Raw genomic sequence first — 20,015 nt, forward strand, 5'->3', positions numbered from 1 at the left:
AGCGGCCGTATGGCAAAACTTTCCTTCCCTCTGCGGTAGAGGAGCGATGCCATCGTTAGAGGAAGAGAAGGGATGCTCCCCCTCCTGCTTTTCTTCATTGTGTGCACACTGAGGAACCAAGGCAGGAAGTAAGGAAGGGCCTCAGATTAGCAGTTTTAGAAACCTCCTTTTGCATATTGCATATTTTACTGTTTTGTTGCTTTGTTTGGTGTTTTTGTGCAGATGGAAGTTGCCAGAGTTCCTTAGTGAGCATGTGCCAATAGCATTTTGGGGGCACGATTTCAACAGATGGGTTTATGATTCCTGATAGAGAAGGTCAGTCTGACCATCAGACAGAGGAATTCAAGAGGATTTTCTTTCCCATTTAGATGGTGATACTGAGGCACAAAAAAGAGGGGAGACCATTTGGAGTTTCTGAGAAACTATGGTGAGTAAAGCTATTTTCCAAAGCACCAGAAGGCAAGACAAGGAACAATGGAGGGAAACTAATCAAGGAGAGAGGGAACCTAGAACTAAGGAGAAACTTCCTAACAGCTAGCACTATTTACCAGTGGAATGATTTGCCTTCAGAAGTTCTGGGTGCTCCATTTAAGAAAAGAAATGGCAGAGCATATTTTCATGCAGAGGGTACTGAGTTCAGTTTTTCACATCTTCGGATCATTATTTAATGATTTCTCAAGTGCCGGAGAGCTTAAGGAAATAATATTCAGCTCAGTGCATACTCTACACCCAAAGTAAAACAAATTATATTCCTGAGTTTCTGGGAAACAATTGTGAGTAATGCAGAAGAGTGAACTTTTGTGGTCCTCTTATGTTCTCACTTCTTGAAGCATTCTTGAAGTAAACTTGAAGCAACCATTTTCAATTGAAAATGTAGTACCAATTAACAAGGTTCCTGAGAGGACAATATTGAAGCAAGATATCCTACATTGCCATTCATTTGCAGTAGAAATTTTGTTTACAGTTTAATTGAAATCGCCATGCATGGAAATTCTTCGTGCCAGGTTATCTATTGATATTAGCAGACTTATAGTTATATACAACATTCATATTTTACTTGAATATAGTAATGCTCTTTCTTCATCTAATGTCTACCTCTTATCTCTAACCATTAATAAAAATCTATTTCACATTAAATAATACTCTGAATCTCCTTTATCTTTTATTTTCAATGTCAATCTATCCCTCTCTACACAATCCAATATTTTCTAAATTATATTTTCATCAGATGGGGTGTTCTCATTTTTGCAATATGTCATAGCTTTTCGGTGTTATACCTAACAAAAATATTTCTGGTTTTAAATCAATATGCTGCTTAATCATCTTTTCCAACCATGTATGTATTTTCATCCAATATTCCTTTCCTACATGTCTACCACATACTGTATGATAATAAGTACCTAGAGTCTGATTGCATTTCCAACGTTTGGCGAACATGGTGTTGAACATTTTTGCTAGCCTTGCCGGTGGCAATTGCCACCTATAAAACATTTTATACGGATTTTCCTTATATGCAGTAGCCATGGTTTTTGCCATTTATCTAATTATCTAATATAGTAGCTGCTCTCCGTCATTGAGAGTTGTAGGTTCTAAAGTCCATCCTGTCCCTAAGAAAAGTGAAGTGACAATAGGCCTAAATATAAATTAGTGTATATAAAGTGTTTTTGTAGTTTCATCATATACAACGTTATACAATTATTGATCCTCCTACCCACTGAATGCTACATTGATAGCTAAAGGAAAATAATTGTGGTCAATGAACAACTTTATTTAAGTGTTGCTTTTATTTTTTAGCATTAACAATATAGATCAAATGATAACAAATTGAAAAAAATCTCAGAACTAACAAGAACAAGATCAGCAACAACAATAACAATAAGAAAAAGGAAAACAACAAAAAGACATCCACCCATCCCCATCCAGGGAAAAGAAGCTCCGTGCAGGGCTTTGTAGGTGGGGGTGATTCTGCCCTCCATCTCCATCCCTCCCTTGCTGAAGCCGTCCTATAGGCAGACAGAATAACAGAGTTGGAGGGGACCGTGGAGGTCTTCTAGTCCAGCCAACTTCTGGTGCAGCCCATCAAGAAGGGCGAGATTTACATCTCACAAGTAATCGGACTGAACTTCACTGCTCCCGCCTTTTCCCTGCCCTACCTGTTCTCAGATCAATTGCAGAATTCTGCTCTTTCTGGGGTTTCTTCTAATTCCCCTCTGGTCTTCCCAGTTAGCATATTAGGCACCTTCCAATCTGAGGGGGTCATTTTCTGGCATCATAGCTTGTAGCCTTTTGATACCTTTCATTGGGTTTTCTTAGTAAGGATACTGGAGAGGGTTGCCACTTCCTTCTCCACTGGGTCACCTTGTGTTAGGACCCTCCACTATGAACTGTCTGTCTTGGGTAACCCTGCACAGCATGGCTCATTGCTTCATTGAGTTGCACAAGATTTTTCGACATGACAATGCGGTGATCCATGAAGAACCTGAAATAGATACCTCTTTGAATTAGAGAGTGGAGTCCAGGGAGTCCTCTTCCAGGCTGCTGAGATCTTCTAGGGTGACTTCCACTTCTTTGGGAGAATCCCGTGAATGACAATAGTTCCTCTTTAGGCATCGGGGCAAAAGAAACTCGGCGTTCCTAAAAGAGGGCCTATTGAATGGGGATGCCTGATCAAACGCGTTATAAGCTGCCCTGAGTCTCCGGAGGAGGGCGACATATAAATCAAATTAAAAACAAATAAAAACAAAAAACAAAAAAAAAACCAATGCTTCTCTTGCTGCATAATCTGTGCATTTAAAAAGCAATCCTCACTTCCAGCCCACCTCTCCCACAGAAAAGTAGGCTCTCTACTCTTTGCCTGTTAAAGCCCTGCCATGAAGCAGCAGGGTGCTGGAAAGGATGAGACACAAAAAGGAAAGGCATAACCAGGGTGGGTCACATTCATTTGGTCCACTGCCATGCACCTTCCCTGTTGATTTTTGGCAAAGGAACCAATTGCAGCAAACTATATGCCCTTGGGTGCATATAGTTAACCTAAATATGTTGTCCCAAGAGCCAGGTGTCACCTAGCTCCACTTCCCAGAGTGCTCCAGCACAGTTCACTCAGTTTAGGAGAAGTGAATAGAGGACCTCCATCCCTCCCCATCAGAAAACACATTGTCTTTCTTACCCATGGACTGGAGGAATCGCTAGCATCAGAAGCCTCTGCAGCATCCTCCCAGCTTCCCTCAGACTCCTCAACCAGAAGGTCAGCAAGGGAGTCCACATCCTCCAGGCTGCTGATCCTGGAGCCCACCAGGACTGTCATGGAATCCTGCAAATGACAGGATGGAGCCTAAATCCAAAGCTCTTTGCATCTCATTAAGATAGCTAAAGCATAGGGTGCATACAACCCCTATGTGCTGACAGCAAGAGGACCTTTGGAAGCCTTAAGGTTAAGGTGAAATATTGCACAATATCTTCCCTCCACCATCAGGACTTATGGCATAGCCTTCTTCGGCCCCATTGCCCAAATCTTATCTCTGAGGAAGGTGTTTTTCTCCCCATTAGGAAAGAGCTCCTCTTCTGTGTCCTGGTCTTCCCCCGTTAGAGTCCAGGTGAGATGTTTAAGGAATCAAGCTAGCTCAGCTTCCCCTTTCCAAGATGAGTCACTCACCCTGTCCATCTTTTCCTCCAAAGCCCCTTGTGAACCAGCGGGGTCTTCTCCCTTCGAAGTGCTACCTACCTGGATAGATAGGGAATCTCCACCTCTCTCTGGCTCTCTGCTGGAAGGGATTCCTCCAATGGATCCTAAAATAGCAATGCAAATATTCTTTCTTTTGGTATAGTAACAAATCCGCAGAGACAGGGCCATTAGCATGGTGAGGAGATGTTCAGGCCTTACCGATTCAGTGGAGAGGCGCAGCCTCCGTGGAGGTTTGAGAGAACGCATACCTCCACAAATTGTGAACAGGCCTCACATCTTCCTTCCTGGGGCTCCTGATGGTGACACGAACACCCATCAAAACTTGAAAGTAATAATTGTTCATTTGAATGTATAAACTTCAAAGTTCTCGGCAACATATCCCCATGAATCCAACGGGCTCTGCTTGAATTCGCTAGACCGACCAGATTCCCCCACACAGTTTTGAGGCATGAAGCCCCACTGGGCATGTTGCAAAATTGTCCTTACCCCTGTAGATGAAGATGCGTCTCCATGAGGGGAGCAGCTGTGCTGCTCACCATGGACCTGTACCTTGTCAGAGCTGAGCAAAAGAAGAAGGTGACATGTCAACTAACATCCATCTACCTCAGCCTCCCCTTTCTAAGACCGGCCAGTCAGCCTGCCCATCTTTTACCCCCACAAGCCCTTTGAGACAGGAAGCCATCTTGGGGAGAGGCTCTTACAGATTCTCTTACAGTCCATCAATGGTCCCCCACCATGCCGAGAGTTTAAGGAGAAGGCTGTGGTACCTGTCAGGAGGCCCAGGAAGGTCCTCCGCGTCATCCTTAATGCAACAGGAAACCACTGAGCCTCTTTTCCAGATGAGCTGTGAAGAGAAGGCAAATAGATGTGAGTCAGTCAGAAGCGTTGGGAAGCATGACTTTTTCTCCTACTGCCAGTTTCATGGCTGCTGAGATGGCCACACTTACTTTGAAAAGCCTCCTGACAGCCATGACCATATTAACTGTTCCTGTTGGTACTGCCATATTCACTGCCCAACAGAAGACTAGGCAGCTCTGCACTGGCTCCAGAACCCACTGCACTCCAGCACAGTTCACTAGTTTAGGAGAACTGACCAGAGGGCGTCCATCCCTCCCCAACAGAAAACACTTTGTCTTTCTTACCCATGGACTGGAAGAAACGCTGGCCTTGGAAGCCACTGCATCCTGGTCCCAGCTTCCCTCTGCCTCCTCATCCAGAAGGTCAGCAAGGGAGTTTACTTCCTCCAAGCTGCTGATCCTGGAGCCCACCAGGAATATCATGGAGTCCTGCAAATGACACTATGGTTGCTAAATCCTAAGCTTCCTGAATCTCAATCAGATAGTTAAAGCCAACAGCAGGAGGGCCTTTGGAAACCTTAAGCTTAGGAGGCTATATTGCACCATTTCTCCCCTTCCTCATCAGGACTTATGGCATGGCCTCCATTGTCCCCATTGCCAAAACCAGCTTACCTCTGAGGAACGTGTTTTCTCCCCATTTAGGACAGAGCTCCTCTTCCACGGCTTTGTCTTCCAAGTTGGAAATCTCGGTGGTCTGCAAGCTCCATGAAAACCAGCCGGTATCTGCTTGTCGGTTTTTAATGGACTTGTCGCTGTTGTCGCTGTTTAATGGATTTGGAGCAGGAGAGCCATCTACTGGAGGAAGAAGATTACTGCAGCGTGGGAAAGTGAGAATTGTTTAAAATATCCAAAGAAAAGGAGTGAAAATAAATAACACCTGGAAGGCCACTTGACCTTGATTCTATCTCAGTAGGCAATTTGGAGGTTTTAAAGAAGAGATTGGACAGCCATTTGTCTGAAATGGTACAGGGTCTCCTGCTTGAGCAGGGGGTTGGGCTAGAAGACCTCCAAGGTCCCTTCCAACTCTGTTATTCTGTTAAATTCCACTTCTAGGTGACTTTTATGGCCTCTGATCAATGTCTATTCAGGGTTTTACCTTCCAGTCTATTCTTATATGGTAAATATAGAACCTTTCTTTCATAAGTAAGTGCATATTCCCAAAAAGGACCCAGGTTAGTTATTTTGTTTAAGATGTTTATTGAAAAACATCATCAGTGCTCCTTGATTATATAATAAATAATCCCCCCAATTGCTTTTAGTTGGGAAGTGGGGAAAGAAAAAAAAGGTATAAATTGGCCTCAGAATTGCCCTAGCTAGATAGAAGCTCTTTATAGTGAGCATGTGCCAATAACATTTTGGGGGGCGTTATTTCAACAGATGGGTTTATGATTCCTAATAGAGAAGGTCAGTCTGATTGACCATCAGACAGAGGAATTAAACAGGATCTTCCTTCCCATTTAAATAAATACATAAATAAATAACTTGATTGCCGTTGTACGTGTATTCAAAGTATACCCATACAACGAAATTCAGTTAACACCCAAAGACCTGGTCCAACACACATAACAATCCCCAAACAGACTCCCACCCACCACAATTCTCCACCCCTCAACCACCCAAACATCCACCCAACGGACCAAGTAATACTCTCCAACAGCTCACTGATGGTAGCCCTTTAGTTCAGGGGTCTTCAACCTTGGCTCCTTTAAGCCTGGAGGACTTCAACTCCCAGAATTCCCCAGCCAGTTTTGCTGGCTGGGGAATTCTGGGAGTTGAAGTCCTCCAGACTTAAAGGAGCCGAGGTTGGAGACCCCTGCTTTAGTTCATGGTTGAGTGCAATTATAGCTCTGGGATAAAAACTATTCAGAAAACATGTGGTCCGAGTTTTAATTGTTCTGTATCTTCTGCCAGAAGGCAACAGTCCAAAAAGGTTGTAAGCAGGATGGGAAGAGTCTCTGAGAATGTTATGCAACTTTCTCAAACAGTGAGATTCGAAGATGTCGTCCAGGGCTGGTAGCTGGAGTCCAATGATATTCTGGGCAGTTTTAATGATTCCCTGGAGAGCTTTTTTGTCCGCTACAGAGCTGCTCCCATACAATGCAAGAATGGGAGGATACTTCTTCACAAGCATGTTAGCATTCATAGTCCATGAGAGGTCCTGTGCTTAATATCAGAGTAGAGGAATGGTGAGATCCCATCCTTACTGACTGTGGCCCACCTGTCTGAAAATCCCTTATCCACAAACAAATCCTCTGATTTATACCCAAATTGGACTTTTTAAAAAACAACCTGTTGGGTAAAATGGTGTTAAAGGCAGAGCTATAATCCACAAATAACAGTCTCGCATATGTCCCCTGTTGTTCCAAGTGATTCAATACAGTATGGACAACAAGAGACATAGACATTGAGATGGTGATACTGAGGAACAAAGAAGAGGGGAGACAATTTTGAGTTTCTGAGAAACTATTGTGAGTAAAGTAGAGAATGAACTTTTGTGCTACTCTTATATTCTCAATTCTTAGTAAACTTGAATCAACTTTTCCTTTTCAATTGAAAATGTACCAATTAACAAGGTTCCTGAGAGGACAATATCCAAGCAAAGTATGCTACATCACCATTCACTTGTGGTAAAAAATTTTGTTTAAAGTTGAATTGAAATCGCCATGCATAGAAATTCTTTGTGCCAGTTATTTTTTTAAAAAAGTTTTTTATTTTTATTTCTCATAAACACATTTATATGTACAGTCACCTTATTTTTTAACTTTCGCTTTTAATTTTTACTTTTTACTTTTTCGGGGCTGCTCTTTTACCCTTTACTTTTATTCCAACCTTTCTTCTTCTCCTCCCCTTCTCTTCCTTCCTCCTTCTCCTCCTCCTTTCTTCTTTCTTCCTCTCCTTCGCTTTCCTACTTCCCCTTCCCTTCCCCCACTCCTCTCTTCTTCCCCCCTGGTTGTGTAAAGAAGCAAAACATTATTGGGTGAAAATACAAACATGATTAGAGGGAATGTTGCAGCAACATATAGAGTTAAAGCCAGAGATATTCTTACTGGGAATTTTACCAGAGAATTACAGTAAAGAAGATAGATATTTGATTATTCATATAATAACAGCGGCTAGAATTGTATTTGCACAAAATTGGAAAACAGATAAAATCCCGTCGGAAGGAGAAATTATATAGAAAATTTTCAAATGTTCGTGCCAGGTTAAGACATGCACTTTCCCTGCCATTTTAGTTGTCTCATTTGTTTATCTTATTATATATGCTGGTGTTTGTATTGTAGCAACAACTTAGCATTACTTGCATGAAATTATAGCCTATGAGACACTGTAACCTGAGTACTGGTCTGTAAAATTCCTTTTTCTGGAAGAATACAAAGTTTATGCCAGGATAGAAGTTCTACTGTGCTTGATGTGCCTACCATCACAATGTTCCATGGACAGATCTTCTTGAAGTCACTGAAAAAATGGACTTATGACCTTTTTTCACATGTAACGACCATCGTAGCATCCCCATGGTCACGTGATCTATATTCAGAGGCTTGGCAACTAACTCATCTTTTTTTTTTAAAGTTTTTTATTTTAAACACATTAAAAACAGATTAAAAATCAAACATATACATACAACAAAAAGTAACACAAAAAAGAAAAATATTACCTTTTTTTCAGCTATACACAGCGGTCTGCTCTTTCTATACGTCAATATTTACAAATATGTAAGGATATACTTATTTGACGTTCATTGTCTACTTTATATCATTTCTTCTTTACTAACAAAAGATCATACACATTTTCCCCCTCCTTTCTTCATTCATTTAACTTATTTCCTTATGTTTCAACCATTCATACCATCTACTCCAAACCTTATCATACTTTGATTCTTCTTTCCCCTTAATTTCTTTAGTTAATTTATCTAATTCTGCACATTCTAGAATTTTTTTAATTAAATCCTCTTCCGTTGGTAGTGTTTCCTTCTTCCAATATTGTGCATATACAATACGTGCTGCAGTCAATATATGCAATATTAGGTACTGTATTTCTTTAGTATAATTGTCTATTGAGATTCCTAACAGAAATTGTTCCGGTTTTCCCCTCTATTGGGTTCTGAATTATTTCTACTATCCAAGTTTTGATTTTCTTCCAGAATTTTTGTGCCATCATACAGGTCCACCATTGATGATAGTATGTTCCGTAGCCAGTCTTGCACTTCCAACATTTCGGGGAGTTGGTAGGGAACATTTTCGCAATTCTGGCCGGTGGGAGGTGCCATCTATAAAACATTTTCATCTGGTTTTCCTTGTATGCCGTCGCAATTGTTAGTTTCATGTTCGTTTTCCACATCCTCTCCCACTTCTCTAATTCTATCACATGGTTAAAGTTTTGTGCCCATTTGATCATCGTGTCTTTCACCGTTTCCTCTTCCATTTTATACCGAATTAGAAACTTGTATAGTCTACTTATTAGTTTTCGATCCTTCCCTAGTATAATTTTATCTAATTCTGTTTCTTCTAATCGAATCTTTTTTTATATCCTCTGTGTACTTTGAGTTTATCTGCAGATATGTCCACCATTGCACTTCTCTTCCTAAGTCCAGTTCCAATTCGTTTCTAGTTTTTTATATTCCCCTCTTAGTTATTATGTCTCTATACCTAGTTAATTTTTTCCAGTCTACTAAATGTGGATATGTTAAAGTTTCCTCTGGGGAAATCCAAGACGGGATTTGTATATAATGCTGTTTTTTAATATTATTCCAAATTATTAGTAAAGAATGCCTAATTGTGTGCCTTCTAAAGCATCCATAAATATTTTGTTTTCCTCCCCGCAAATATGAGTGCCACCCTATAGTTAGATCATGTCCTTCTAATGTTAGCAGCCTTTTATTTTCCAATTCCATCCACTCCTTTATCCAAACTAATCCTGCTGTTTGATAGTAGGTCTCCCAATCTGGGAGGGCAGCTTCTCCTCGCTCTCTCTGGTATCTTGTAATACTTTTAACCTAATTCTAGGCTTCTTTCCTTGCCAAATAAAATTTGTAGTCAATCTATTTAATAAGTCAAAAAAATTGTTCCCCATTTTTATCGGAATAGTCTGTAAGAGGAATAACATTTTGGGCAAGATATTCATTTTTATTACTGCCACTCTTCCCATCCATGAAACCTGCAACTTTGTCCAGTTTTCCAAATCTTTCCTAATTTGCTCAGTTAATTTATCGTAGTTTTCTTTTTTAATTGAGGAACTTCTTGCCATGAACCAGATTCCCAAATATTTAATTTTTTTTGTTGCTTCGATATTCATAATCCTTTCTAATTTTTATCTCCTGGTTTTTTGTAAGATTTTTAGTTAGTAATTTCTATTTATTCTTATTAATTTTTAACCCTGCTACTTCACCAAATTCTTCTATTTTTCTAATCAGTTTGGGGCCAGATTCTAAAGGTTCCTCAATTATAAAGACCATATCATCTGCATATGCCTGGACTTTGTATTCCTCACTTTTAATTCTCAGGCCCTTTATTTCCTTATCTTCCCTAATTTTATTTAAAAATGGCTCCAGTGGTAGAATAAAAAGAAGTGGGGAGAGTGGGCAGCCTCGTCTTACTCCTTTTGCTATTTCAAAGCCTTTTGTCATATCCTGATTAACCAATGCCTTTGCGGTCTGTGTTGAATAAATTTTCCCAATCATTTGTCCAACTTTTTGTCCATAGTCCAATTTCTGTGTTGATTGTGTCATGAAGTTCCAGTTCAAATTGTCAAAGGCCTTTTGCGCATCAAGGAAAACCAGTGAAAATTGTTTCTCTGCATGTACCTCATAATACTCTAATATATCTACTATCACCCGTGTATTATTTTTGATTTGCCGTCCTGGGAGAAAACCACTTTGGTCCAAATGTATGTGTTTGTTCAGAATCACTTTTAGTCTATCCGCAATAATTGACATAAATAATTTATAATCGGAATTCAGTAGAGAGATAGGTCTGTAATTTTGTATTAGTTGTGGATCTGAATCCTCCTTATGAATCAATGTAATTAGAGCTTCTGACCAGGATTTGGGTGTTTTTGTCCCTTGCAATACTTCATTAAATATTTCTAACATAAGTTCTCCAGTCTGTCCTATCCTATTTTTATATAGTTCTATCGGTAATCCATCGGGGCCTGGGGATTTATTATTTTTTTGTTTTTTCATTGCCATTCCAAATTCGGTTTTGGAGATTGGTCTATTCAATGTTTCTTTCTGTTCCTCTGGGCAACTGACTCCTCTTTATGAGGGTTGCAGTCTCCCAGGGTCATGTGATCGGCTTTTGCGTCTTTCTGGCAAGCAAAAGTAATGGAGAAGCCAATTTCTCATAACAACTGGGCTACTTCAATCAATCCATCAATCAACCAGAATAGAGCTGGAAGAGATCTTGGAGGTCTTCTAGTCCAGCCCCCTACTCAAGTAAGATATCCTATAGCAGTGAATGCGAACCTTTTTGCCATCATGTCCCCAAAGTAGGAGGAGTGTGGAGGGGTTGCGCATGTGTGTGCCATCAGTCACATTTCAATGCGCCCCACCCGCACGCATGTGTGCACGACCCCCCTGTATTCCGCCCTCTTTTGGCATGGTGGGCCCTCCCAGGGCTGCAGAGATTTGTAGGAGCCTGGGGAGGGCGAAAACGGCCTTCCCCACCCTCCCGGAGGTCCCATTTCTCAACTTCCGTTGGAACAGAAAATGATGTTTTTCAACCTCCCCAGGCTCCAGAGCCTTTCTAGGAACCTGGGGAGGTAGAAAATGGCCTTCCCCAAGGCCTGAAAATCAGCTGGCCATTCCGCGCATGCACGCTGGGGCTAAGCTAGGGCAACGCTCGCATGCCCAAGATATGGTTTCATGTGCCACCTGTGCCACGCGTGCCATAGGTTCGCCATCACGGTCCTATAGCATGTCCAATTGTATATGGTAACAGTACTATTACACTGTATCTCATACAGCAGTGAAAAATAAATGTAGCTAGAAAAAACTAGGGACAAAGACGCTTGGTGAAATTCTGCAATTAATCAAAAGTTCACCCTGTCCCTAAGAAAAGTGTAATGACAATAGGTCTAAAAATAAATTACTATATATAAAGCATTTTTCTAGTTTTATTGTATACCTGTTGTACATTTCTTTATCATTCTATCCACCGACTGCTAAAGGAAAATAATCGTGGTCAAGGAACAACTTTAACTGTTGCTTTTATTTTTTAGCACTTAACAATATAGATAAAAAGATAATAAATTGAAAAATCTCAGAACTAACAACAACAATAATGATACTAATAATGATAACAAGAAAAAACAACAAAAAGACATCCATTCCAGGGGAAAGCAGCTCCATGCAGGGCTTTTTAGGTGGGGGTGATTCTGCCCTCCATCTCCATACCTGTTGTGACCCAGGCCCAAGTAAGGATTATCAGACACAAACTGTTTGAAACAAACAGACTTTATTAGAACAGATGAGAATTAACTCATTCTCAGGGTAGTCCAAACTAATTTAAGACCAATTCTTCATAACACAATTCTTCAGCCTTATCACCAACCTTGGTCTTATTAGGCAACGTGCCAAAGGCTTTTCTTGGCAAAAGTTCAGAAGCAGAAGATGGCGACAAGAAATATATGCAGCAAGACAAGAAACAAATCTATCAACGTTGTTTTTTGACAAAGAGCCTAAGAGCCGTTGCTGGTCTTTTAAGACTTATGGGAGAGGCCAATCATCTCTTGGCCCTACTCCCGAGTCATCCTTTTTGCTTTAGCTGCTCGTGCCTTCTTGCAGCTCTTCTCATGCATGCACTAGGAACGGCTTTTCTTGTTCCTCTGCCTCTCTGCTGTCAGCCTCTGGAGCAGCGGTTCTCAACCTGGGGTTCGTGACCCCTTTGGGGGTCGAACGGCCATTTCACAGGGGTCACCAAAGCCCTCTCTTGGCCCCCCCATGCCTTCACTCACCCTCACCCTCTGCCTCTGTTGGATCGCCGGTCGCTTACCCCGCCCACTCCCAATCTATTGCTGCCTCCTGATTCCCAGCTAATGGCTAGAGGGAAATAAAACTGTTTAAATTCTTGCCGCGGGGCTTCAAAGGGCCTCCCTACAGCTGATCAGTGTTAAAAGAAAACAAATGAGTAGACCGGTGCCTGCAAAAATAGAAAAAACAGCCCCTTTCAGCTTCAGCATAGGTTAATTACCATAAGTTGATTTGATCAGCCTCCCGACTCTCAGCTGATTTGCTCTCAGCTGTTTTGCGGAGGGCTCTGTTGCTAGCTAGCTGCAAAGAGGTAAATTGCTGGAGCATATTATTTTTCCCCTAGCTATGCTGAAAAGGCGAAACTGAAATTAAAGCAGGGTCTTTGCTGCAACGTGAAAAAATGAGGCAGAGAGAGATTTCTTTTTCTTTTTCCTCACCAAAAAAGGTAGGTGCAAAACTGCAAACAATGGGAAATTTAGGGCAAAAGAGGAGGTTCAAGATTTTAAAACACAAAAGAAAAAAAGCTCTATTTAACTAGGGAATTGTAATAATTGAGATACTATTAATTGCATATTGTGTTGAAAGCAGAAATGGTTAAGTTGTGGTTTGGAGGAATATATGGGGGAAATTATTGGGTTTATTATTATTGGTAAATATAATTAATTGATTTGTAAGAAATTGGATTGCATGGAAATAATTGGAATATACATGTTCATATTGATTAATATACAAAAAAGATAGTTATATAACTAATTGATTTATATTAAAATGTTGAATTTGTATTAAACAACTGTATTACATAATTACATAATTAACCAATGTGAGGATGGATATAAAAATAGATGACAATGCGAAGGGGTATAATATAGAATAGAAGGGAAAAACTGAATTTGGTTAAGATTAGAGATGAGGATGAAGGGTAATATTGGTTTTTTAAAAAAATAGATGAGGAATAAATATGGCAAAAAGGAAATAGAGAAATTGTAAATTTAATTGAAATGACTAAACACTAAACACCGGCCAAATACTCTGTTCAAAGAAAATACATTGTATGTTTGTATGTGTGTTTCTAATTATTGCTATTTATTCATATTTGTTCTCTTTTATTCTTTAAAGTTTAACAATTCATTCTTTATCTTAATATCTTTATATTTGTTTGGGGTTGGTTTTCTTCCCTTTCATCTTTTTTATTGTACAGCAATCTTTCTCCTCAAACCTACCACCTCTCTCTTTTCTTTCCTTTTTACTTTCTCTTCCCCCCTTCTTCTCCTCCCTACTTCCTCTTCCTTTCTCCTTCCCCTCCTCTCTTCCTCCCTCTCTTACCCTCACTCCTACTCTAATTTCCCTTCCCTTCCTTCATTCCTCTCTATTGCTGTATCCTTTTATGCATATGGACTATTCAGAGGGCTGAAAAAGTTATTTTTGACTGGTCCTCGCACTTTTGACCAGTCCTCGAACTTACGCCTGTCCTCACATTTTACATTTTTGCCCTATCTTGTCACCATGGTGAAGAGAAGCAGTTGTGAAATGAGTGACATGGTTGTTAAGAATGCTACAATGGGCATAAATGATGATGAGTCATAAGTGCGAAGTCCGGTCAAAAGTGCGAGGACCTGTCAGAAATCACTTTTTTCAGACCTCTGGGTAGTCCTTTTGTGCACATGGACTAGTCAGAGGTCTGAAAAAGTTATTTTTGACTGGTCCTCACACTTTTGACCAGTTTTCGAACTTACGACTGTCCTCACATTTTATGTTTTTGCCCTATCTTGTCACCATGGTGAAGAGAAGCAGTTGTGAAATGTGTGACATGGTTGTTAAGAATGCTACAATGGGCATAAATGATGACCAGTCATAAGTGCGAAGTCCGGTCAAAAGTGCGAGGACCTGTCAGAAATCACTTTTTTCAGACCTCTGGGTAGTCCTTTTGTGCACATGGACTACTCAGAGGGCTGAAAAAGTTATTTTTGACTGGTCCTCGCAATTTTGACCAGTCCTCGAATTTACGACTATCCTCATATTTTACACTTTTTGTCACCATGGTGAAGAGAAGCAGTTGTGAAATGAGTGACATGGTTGTTAAGAATGCTGCATGGTCATAAATGTGAGGATGGTCATAAGTGTGAGGACCAGTCCAAAGTGCAAGGACCTGTCAGAAATGACTTTTTTCAGCCCTCTGAGTAGTCCCTATACACATAGCAATGGCCACCCGGTCACATGACCAGCTAGCCACGCCCACCCAGTCACATGACCTCCAAGCCATGCCCACAAAATAAGCCATACCCACAGAACTGGTAGTAAAAAATTTTAGAACCCACCCCTGGTTGGGGGTCACCACAACATGAGGAACTGTATGAAAGGGTCACGGCATTAGGAAGGTTGAGAACCACTGCTCTGGAGGCTCCGGAGTCCGCACATCACTCCCAGATGGCCATGGCCCCAGCTCTGCCTCTGACGCAGAGCCCTCATCTGGGCCTTCCCCAGCCTCCAGGACTGGCCCATGTTCTTCCTCAGCCTCCTCACTGTCCAACTCCGCTGCCAGTTCCGCAGGCTGCTGGCGGACCACAACACTATCGCTCACCGCAGGGCCATTCCCCCAGGTCTGACGATCCAGATGCAGCTGTGACTGGAAGAGGTCATGGACTGCTTTCACCAAGATAGGTGCATGCACAGACGTCGCATTCTCCCAAGTAAAGTCCTCCAGTCCATATCCCTTCCACTCAATTAGATACTTGAACCGTCCTTTTACCCACCAGGAGTCCCGAATGCTGGCGACCTCATACTCGGGTGGTTCATTTCTGTCATGTGGCACTGTGGCAATGGCTGGAACAGGCCTGAAGGGGCTCCCATTGCCGACCTGGCCTGTCGGCAGTGAACACAAGACGTGACATAAGCCTGGACATCGTGTCTCAATCGGGGCCACCAAAAGTGCAAGAAACTAGATTCAGTGTCTTAAAGAGGCCAAAGTGCCCCGCCGCAGGATTATCATGGCACTGCGGCAAGATAAGTCCCCAGAGCGGCCCCACCAGCAGCTAGAGCCTGTCTCGGTACCGCAAGAGTTCCTCATGAAACGTCCATGGAGAGGCGGGCCCTACCTCTTTCTTCCGTTGCTCCACGTAAGCATCATGCCGCTGAGCTTCCTGTATCTGAGCCCGTAAATCAACTGGTTCCTTAACCATGGAGAAAGACTCTACAGGCAACACTGTCTGGAGCAGAAGCGAGTCTTCGATGTGGGAATACTCCGGTTTCCGCGAGAGCGCATCCGCCCTTTGGTTGCGACCACTAAGGATGTACGTAATGCTGAAATTGAACCTTGCAAAGAAGAGGGACCACTGAATCTACCATTGGTTCAGTTTCTGGGCGGTCTGTAGTAACTATGCACAAGGGAAGAGGGTACCGCCAGATGCGCGAGCCTGTAGCAACACCGCAGCAACAGCAACACCCGATGCATCTGCTTCTACCACAAACAAATGGTGGGGGTCAAGATGCTTCAAGATAGGCTCCTTCATGAAGGCCTGTTTCAAGGCCTGGAATGCCTGTTGCTCGGGGGTACCCTACCGAAACGGGACTTTTTCGGCAGAAGCCGAGTGAGAGGCATGATCCTGGCAGCAAAGCTTGGGATAAAGGTCCGATAGTAGTTGGCGAACCCAAGGAGGCACTAGACAGTGGTCCTTCAGTCACCAAGGAGGTTGCCAACTACGCAAAGACTCCACCTTGCTCGGCTCCATGGCAATGCCCTCGGGAGAGATTCAATGCCCCAGGAGCTCAATGGTGGACTGGAAAAACTGGCATTTCTCCAGTTTAGCATACAGATGATGCTCCCGAAGATGTTGCAGGAGCAGGCGGAGGTGCTGTTGGTGGGTCTCCTGGGAAGGAGAATAGATGAGAATGTTGTCTAAATAAATTACGACAAACTTGTCCATGAAGTCCCTAAAAATGTCATTCATGAAATGTTGGAAGATGGCAGGAGCATTGGTCAGCCCAAACGGCATGACCGTACAGTATACTCAAAATGTCCTTAAGGAGTGCCAAACGCCGTCTTCCATTCATCCTTGGGACGGATCCAAAGAAGATTATAAGTTCCTCGCAAGTCCAATTTAGTGAAGACAGTAGCCTCCAGAAGTAGTTCCAAGAGTTCAGGAATAAGGGGCAGAGGATACTGGGTGCGTGCTATGATGGCGTTTAGCTTGCGGGAGTTACAACAAAGCCACAAGTCTCCAGTCTTCTTTTTCACGAACAGGACCAGGGCAGACAATGGCGACGAGGGCCAGATAAAATCCTGAGCAAGATTTTTGTCCACAAAGTCCCGTAACACAACCAACTCAGGGTCCGACATCGAATACAAACGCCCCAATGGGAGTGGAGCATCCAGAATCAAATCAATGGGGCAGTCGTGGTGGGTGTGGTCCACACATTGCAGGCTCGGAAAAGAGATGAAGTTCTGGGAACAATAGATCTGCGGGTCTGGTTTCCTGAGCCAAGCCAAGCCCAAAACCACGAGAAAATGCAGGCCGGAGGTAAAATAAAACTGAATAGGGTCCTCATGAGACCCGATGGTCATGTGCAAGGGTTGAGTGGTGGCCGTAATAGCACCCGGCCAGAGTCTGCACATCACTGCCAGATGGTCCTCGCCCCATCTCTGCCTCCGACGCAGAGCCCTCATCCGGGCCTTCCCCAGCCTCCAGGACTGGCCCGTGTTCTTCCTCCGCCTCCTCATTGTCCGACTCGGCTGCCAGCTCCGCAGGTTGGTGACGGACCACAACAATACCCTCCGTTGCTGAAGCCGTCCTAGAGGCAGACAGAATAACAGAGTTGGAAGGGACCTTGAAGGTCTTCTTGTCCAACCCCCTGCTCATGAACACGTTCCCAGCATCACCGCTGTCTGTCTGCTGCGCTAAGTAGCCAGCTTCGGGTGCAGCCCATCAAGAATTTGCTGCTCCTGCCTTTTCTCTGCCCTAAGTGTTCCTGGTTCAGGTGCAGAAGGCAGTTCCTCCTCCTTCTCACTAACCAGCTGGGTGCTTTCCCCACCTGAAATCTCAGGGCTGCCCTGCTGCAGCTGTTGTTTCAGCCAAATCATTCTCAGCAGGCTACTCAGAGCCATTGACCAACTCACCTCCTGAGGTGGCTGGGGCTGGTTCCTCCTCCTCCAAGCTGACCTCTGGAGACGAATCTGAGGAAGCATCTGGGGGAGGAATCAAAGGCTATTATTAGGACCACTTTGCTCTTTTGGAGCTACTTGTAATTGCCCTCCGCTCTTCCGATCTGAGGGGCTCATCTTCTAGCATGGTAGCCCTTTGATACTTTTCCTGGGGTTTTCTTACTAAGGATACTGGAGAGGGTTGCCATTTCCTTCTCCAGTGGACCATGTTGTGTCAGCACCCTCGACTATGACCTGTCTGACCTAAATGGCCCGGCACAGCATAGCTCATTGCTTCATTGAGCTTCGCCAGGCAAGGCATTGACCCGTGAGGAAGGTAAAATAGATACCTCTTCTCATTGAAGAAGGCGGTCCAGGGAGTCCAGGATGTCCTCTTCCAGGCTGCTGAGATCCTCCAGGGTGTCTTCCCCCTCCTCTGGAGAATCCTGTGAACGACAGTCATTCCTCTTTAGCCATCAGAGAAAAAAAAATCAGGATTCCTAAAAGAGGGCCTATTGAATGGGGATTACATTTCCCATTTAGGACACCAGTCCCTGCTACTTTGTGGCAAAGGGACCGATCCCACCAGACCACCCCAACCAAAAAGCCTTTGTCTTTCTTACCCATGGACTGGAAGAAGCCTCCGCATCCTGGTCCCAGCTATCCTCAGATTCCTCCTCCAGAAGGTCAGCAAGGGAGTCGAGGTCCAAATCCCAGAGGCTGCTGGTCCTGGAGCCCGCCAGGACTGTCAGCGAATCCTGCAAATGATACTAGGGTTGCTAAATCCTCAACTTTCTGTGTCCCAATAAGATTCCTATGGCCCTATGGGCCAACAGCAAGAGAGCCTTTCCAAGCCTTAAGCTTAGAAGGATGTATAGCCCAATTTCTCCCACTTCCCATAGCCAAAACTTTCTTACCTCTGAAGATGTTTTCTCCAGGTCAGGAGAGATCTCCCCCTGCACTGGTTGGTCTTGTGGTTCCTGAAATAAAAAGCCAAAGATGCCGTCTGTTGGGATATCAAGAAATCCACAGAGACAGGGCTTCTTCTTTTCACGTGGGCAGGATGTGTCCAGGCCTTACCAACTCAGTGCAGGTCTCCAAACTGGTGGACAGCCGCGGCCTCCAGTGCTCTTGCCTTTCCTCTCTGGGGGGAGAAAACAAAGGGGCCAAAGATCAAAAGTAGCCATGGCCCTTTTGCAAGAGTGGTCATGTGGGAGCTGTAAGAACCCTTGCAGGTGGCCTGCCAAGGGGCTTGGCCTGCCGGTGAAATTGCCCTGAGTCCTTCTTCCTTTAGCAGAAGCAGAGGCAAAGATGCCTCCCTTCTGCTAAAGGTTCACCCTCCAAAGTGTTACCTACCCTGAAAGACAGGCACTGTCTCCTCCTGCACCTCCCTCCTCCACGTCCGATGGATCCTGAAATAAGAAGGCAAATATTCCGTCTATTGGCATGTTAACAAATGCACAGAGACAGACCATCTGCCATTACCATAGGGAGGAGGTACTCTGGCCTTACCGACTCAGTGCAGGTCTCCCAAATTGTAGTCAGCCGCGGTGTCCACTTCGGCATCCTCTCATTTCTGGGGAGAGAACGAAGGGCTTGAGTCCTTCTTCTTTTAGTAAAAGTGCAGGCAGAGGGTAGAGATGCCTCCCCTCTGCAAACCTTTCTTCTAGCCCTTCTCCTCAGAATCCCTCAGCTGAGAACACTAACCTCCTGGAAATGAGAGCTGGCCGGACATCTTCCTTCCTGGGACTCCGGGCGGTAGCAGGACCACCCATCACAACCTGCAAGTAACAATGGTTTCATTGAAGGTATGAAACAAGGGGATCTTCTTCAGTTTCCTAGGCTGGCCAGGTTCCCCCCAAGTTCTTCCCTTCCCCCACCCAGTTTTGAAGTATGAACCCCCACTGCCCATGTTGCAGAAGCATCCTTACCCCAGGCAAGGAAGAGACGTCTCCATCAGACACATGATGTGTCTCCCATTCTCCCTGCTGGTCATCCGGTTCCTGTGCCTCTTCGGTGCTGACCAAAAGAAGAAGAAGGTGCCATGTCAAAGAACATTCATCTAGCTGACCGTCTCCTTTCTCAACCTAGCCAGTCAGCCTGCCCATCTTTTGGCCCCTGAAGCCCCTTCTAGACAGGAAGCCATTTTGGGGAGAGCCTCTTACAGACTCCGCAGGCCATCAAGGTTGCCCCACCATAGCCAGGGTTTAAGGAGAAGAGGGTGGTACCTGTCAGGAGGCACAGGAAGGTCTTCAATGTTGCTCTTCAGGCAACAGAAAAGGTGCGAACACCTTTTCCAGATGTTCTGTTAAGAGAAGAGAAATAGACACATGTCAGTCAGAAGAGTTGATTTGCTCCCCCGCTGCCAGTTTCTTG

The 20,015-nt window shown here is 43.7% G+C and overlaps 1 protein-coding gene across 1 annotated transcript; it reads right to left on the reverse strand.

The window, feature by feature from the left end:
• Nucleotides 1-13,606: 13,606 nt before the first annotated feature.
• On the reverse strand, nucleotides 13,607-19,721 carry LOC117662010 (uncharacterized). Its single transcript, XM_087886376.1, has 10 exons — nucleotides 19,571-19,721; nucleotides 19,347-19,420; nucleotides 19,152-19,215; nucleotides 18,996-19,051; nucleotides 18,720-18,783; nucleotides 18,557-18,619; nucleotides 18,263-18,397; nucleotides 17,990-18,085; nucleotides 17,616-17,684; nucleotides 13,607-17,290 (listed from the first exon to the last, which is right to left on the reverse strand). The coding sequence occupies exons 2-8, from the start codon at nucleotides 19,412-19,414 to the stop codon at nucleotides 17,996-17,998; spliced, it is 540 nt and encodes a 179-aa protein (XP_087742502.1). The 5' UTR covers nucleotides 19,415-19,420; nucleotides 19,571-19,721; the 3' UTR covers nucleotides 13,607-17,290; nucleotides 17,616-17,684; nucleotides 17,990-17,995.
• Between the last annotated feature and the right edge of the window lie 294 nt (nucleotides 19,722-20,015).

The sequence above is a fragment of the Pantherophis guttatus genome, chromosome 2 (assembly GCF_059756535.1).
Source record: "Pantherophis guttatus breed Tessera chromosome 2, ASM5975653v1, whole genome shotgun sequence".
In the NCBI taxonomy this organism is placed as follows: Eukaryota; Metazoa; Chordata; class Lepidosauria; order Squamata; family Colubridae; genus Pantherophis; species Pantherophis guttatus.

Coding starts and splice junctions, on each gene's coding strand:
- LOC117662010 (XM_087886376.1), bottom strand. CDS start 19,414: ATGGGTGGTCCTGCTACCGCCCGGAGTCCCAGGAAGGAAGATGTCCGG. Junction 19,216..19,346: donor CCAGCTCTCATTTCCAGGAG/GTTAGTGTTCTC, acceptor TTCTCTCCCCAG/AAATGAGAGGATGCCGAAGT. Junction 18,784..18,995: donor GACAGTGCCTGTCTTTCAGG/GTAGGTAACACT, acceptor TTCTCCCCCCAG/AGAGGAAAGGCAAGAGCACT.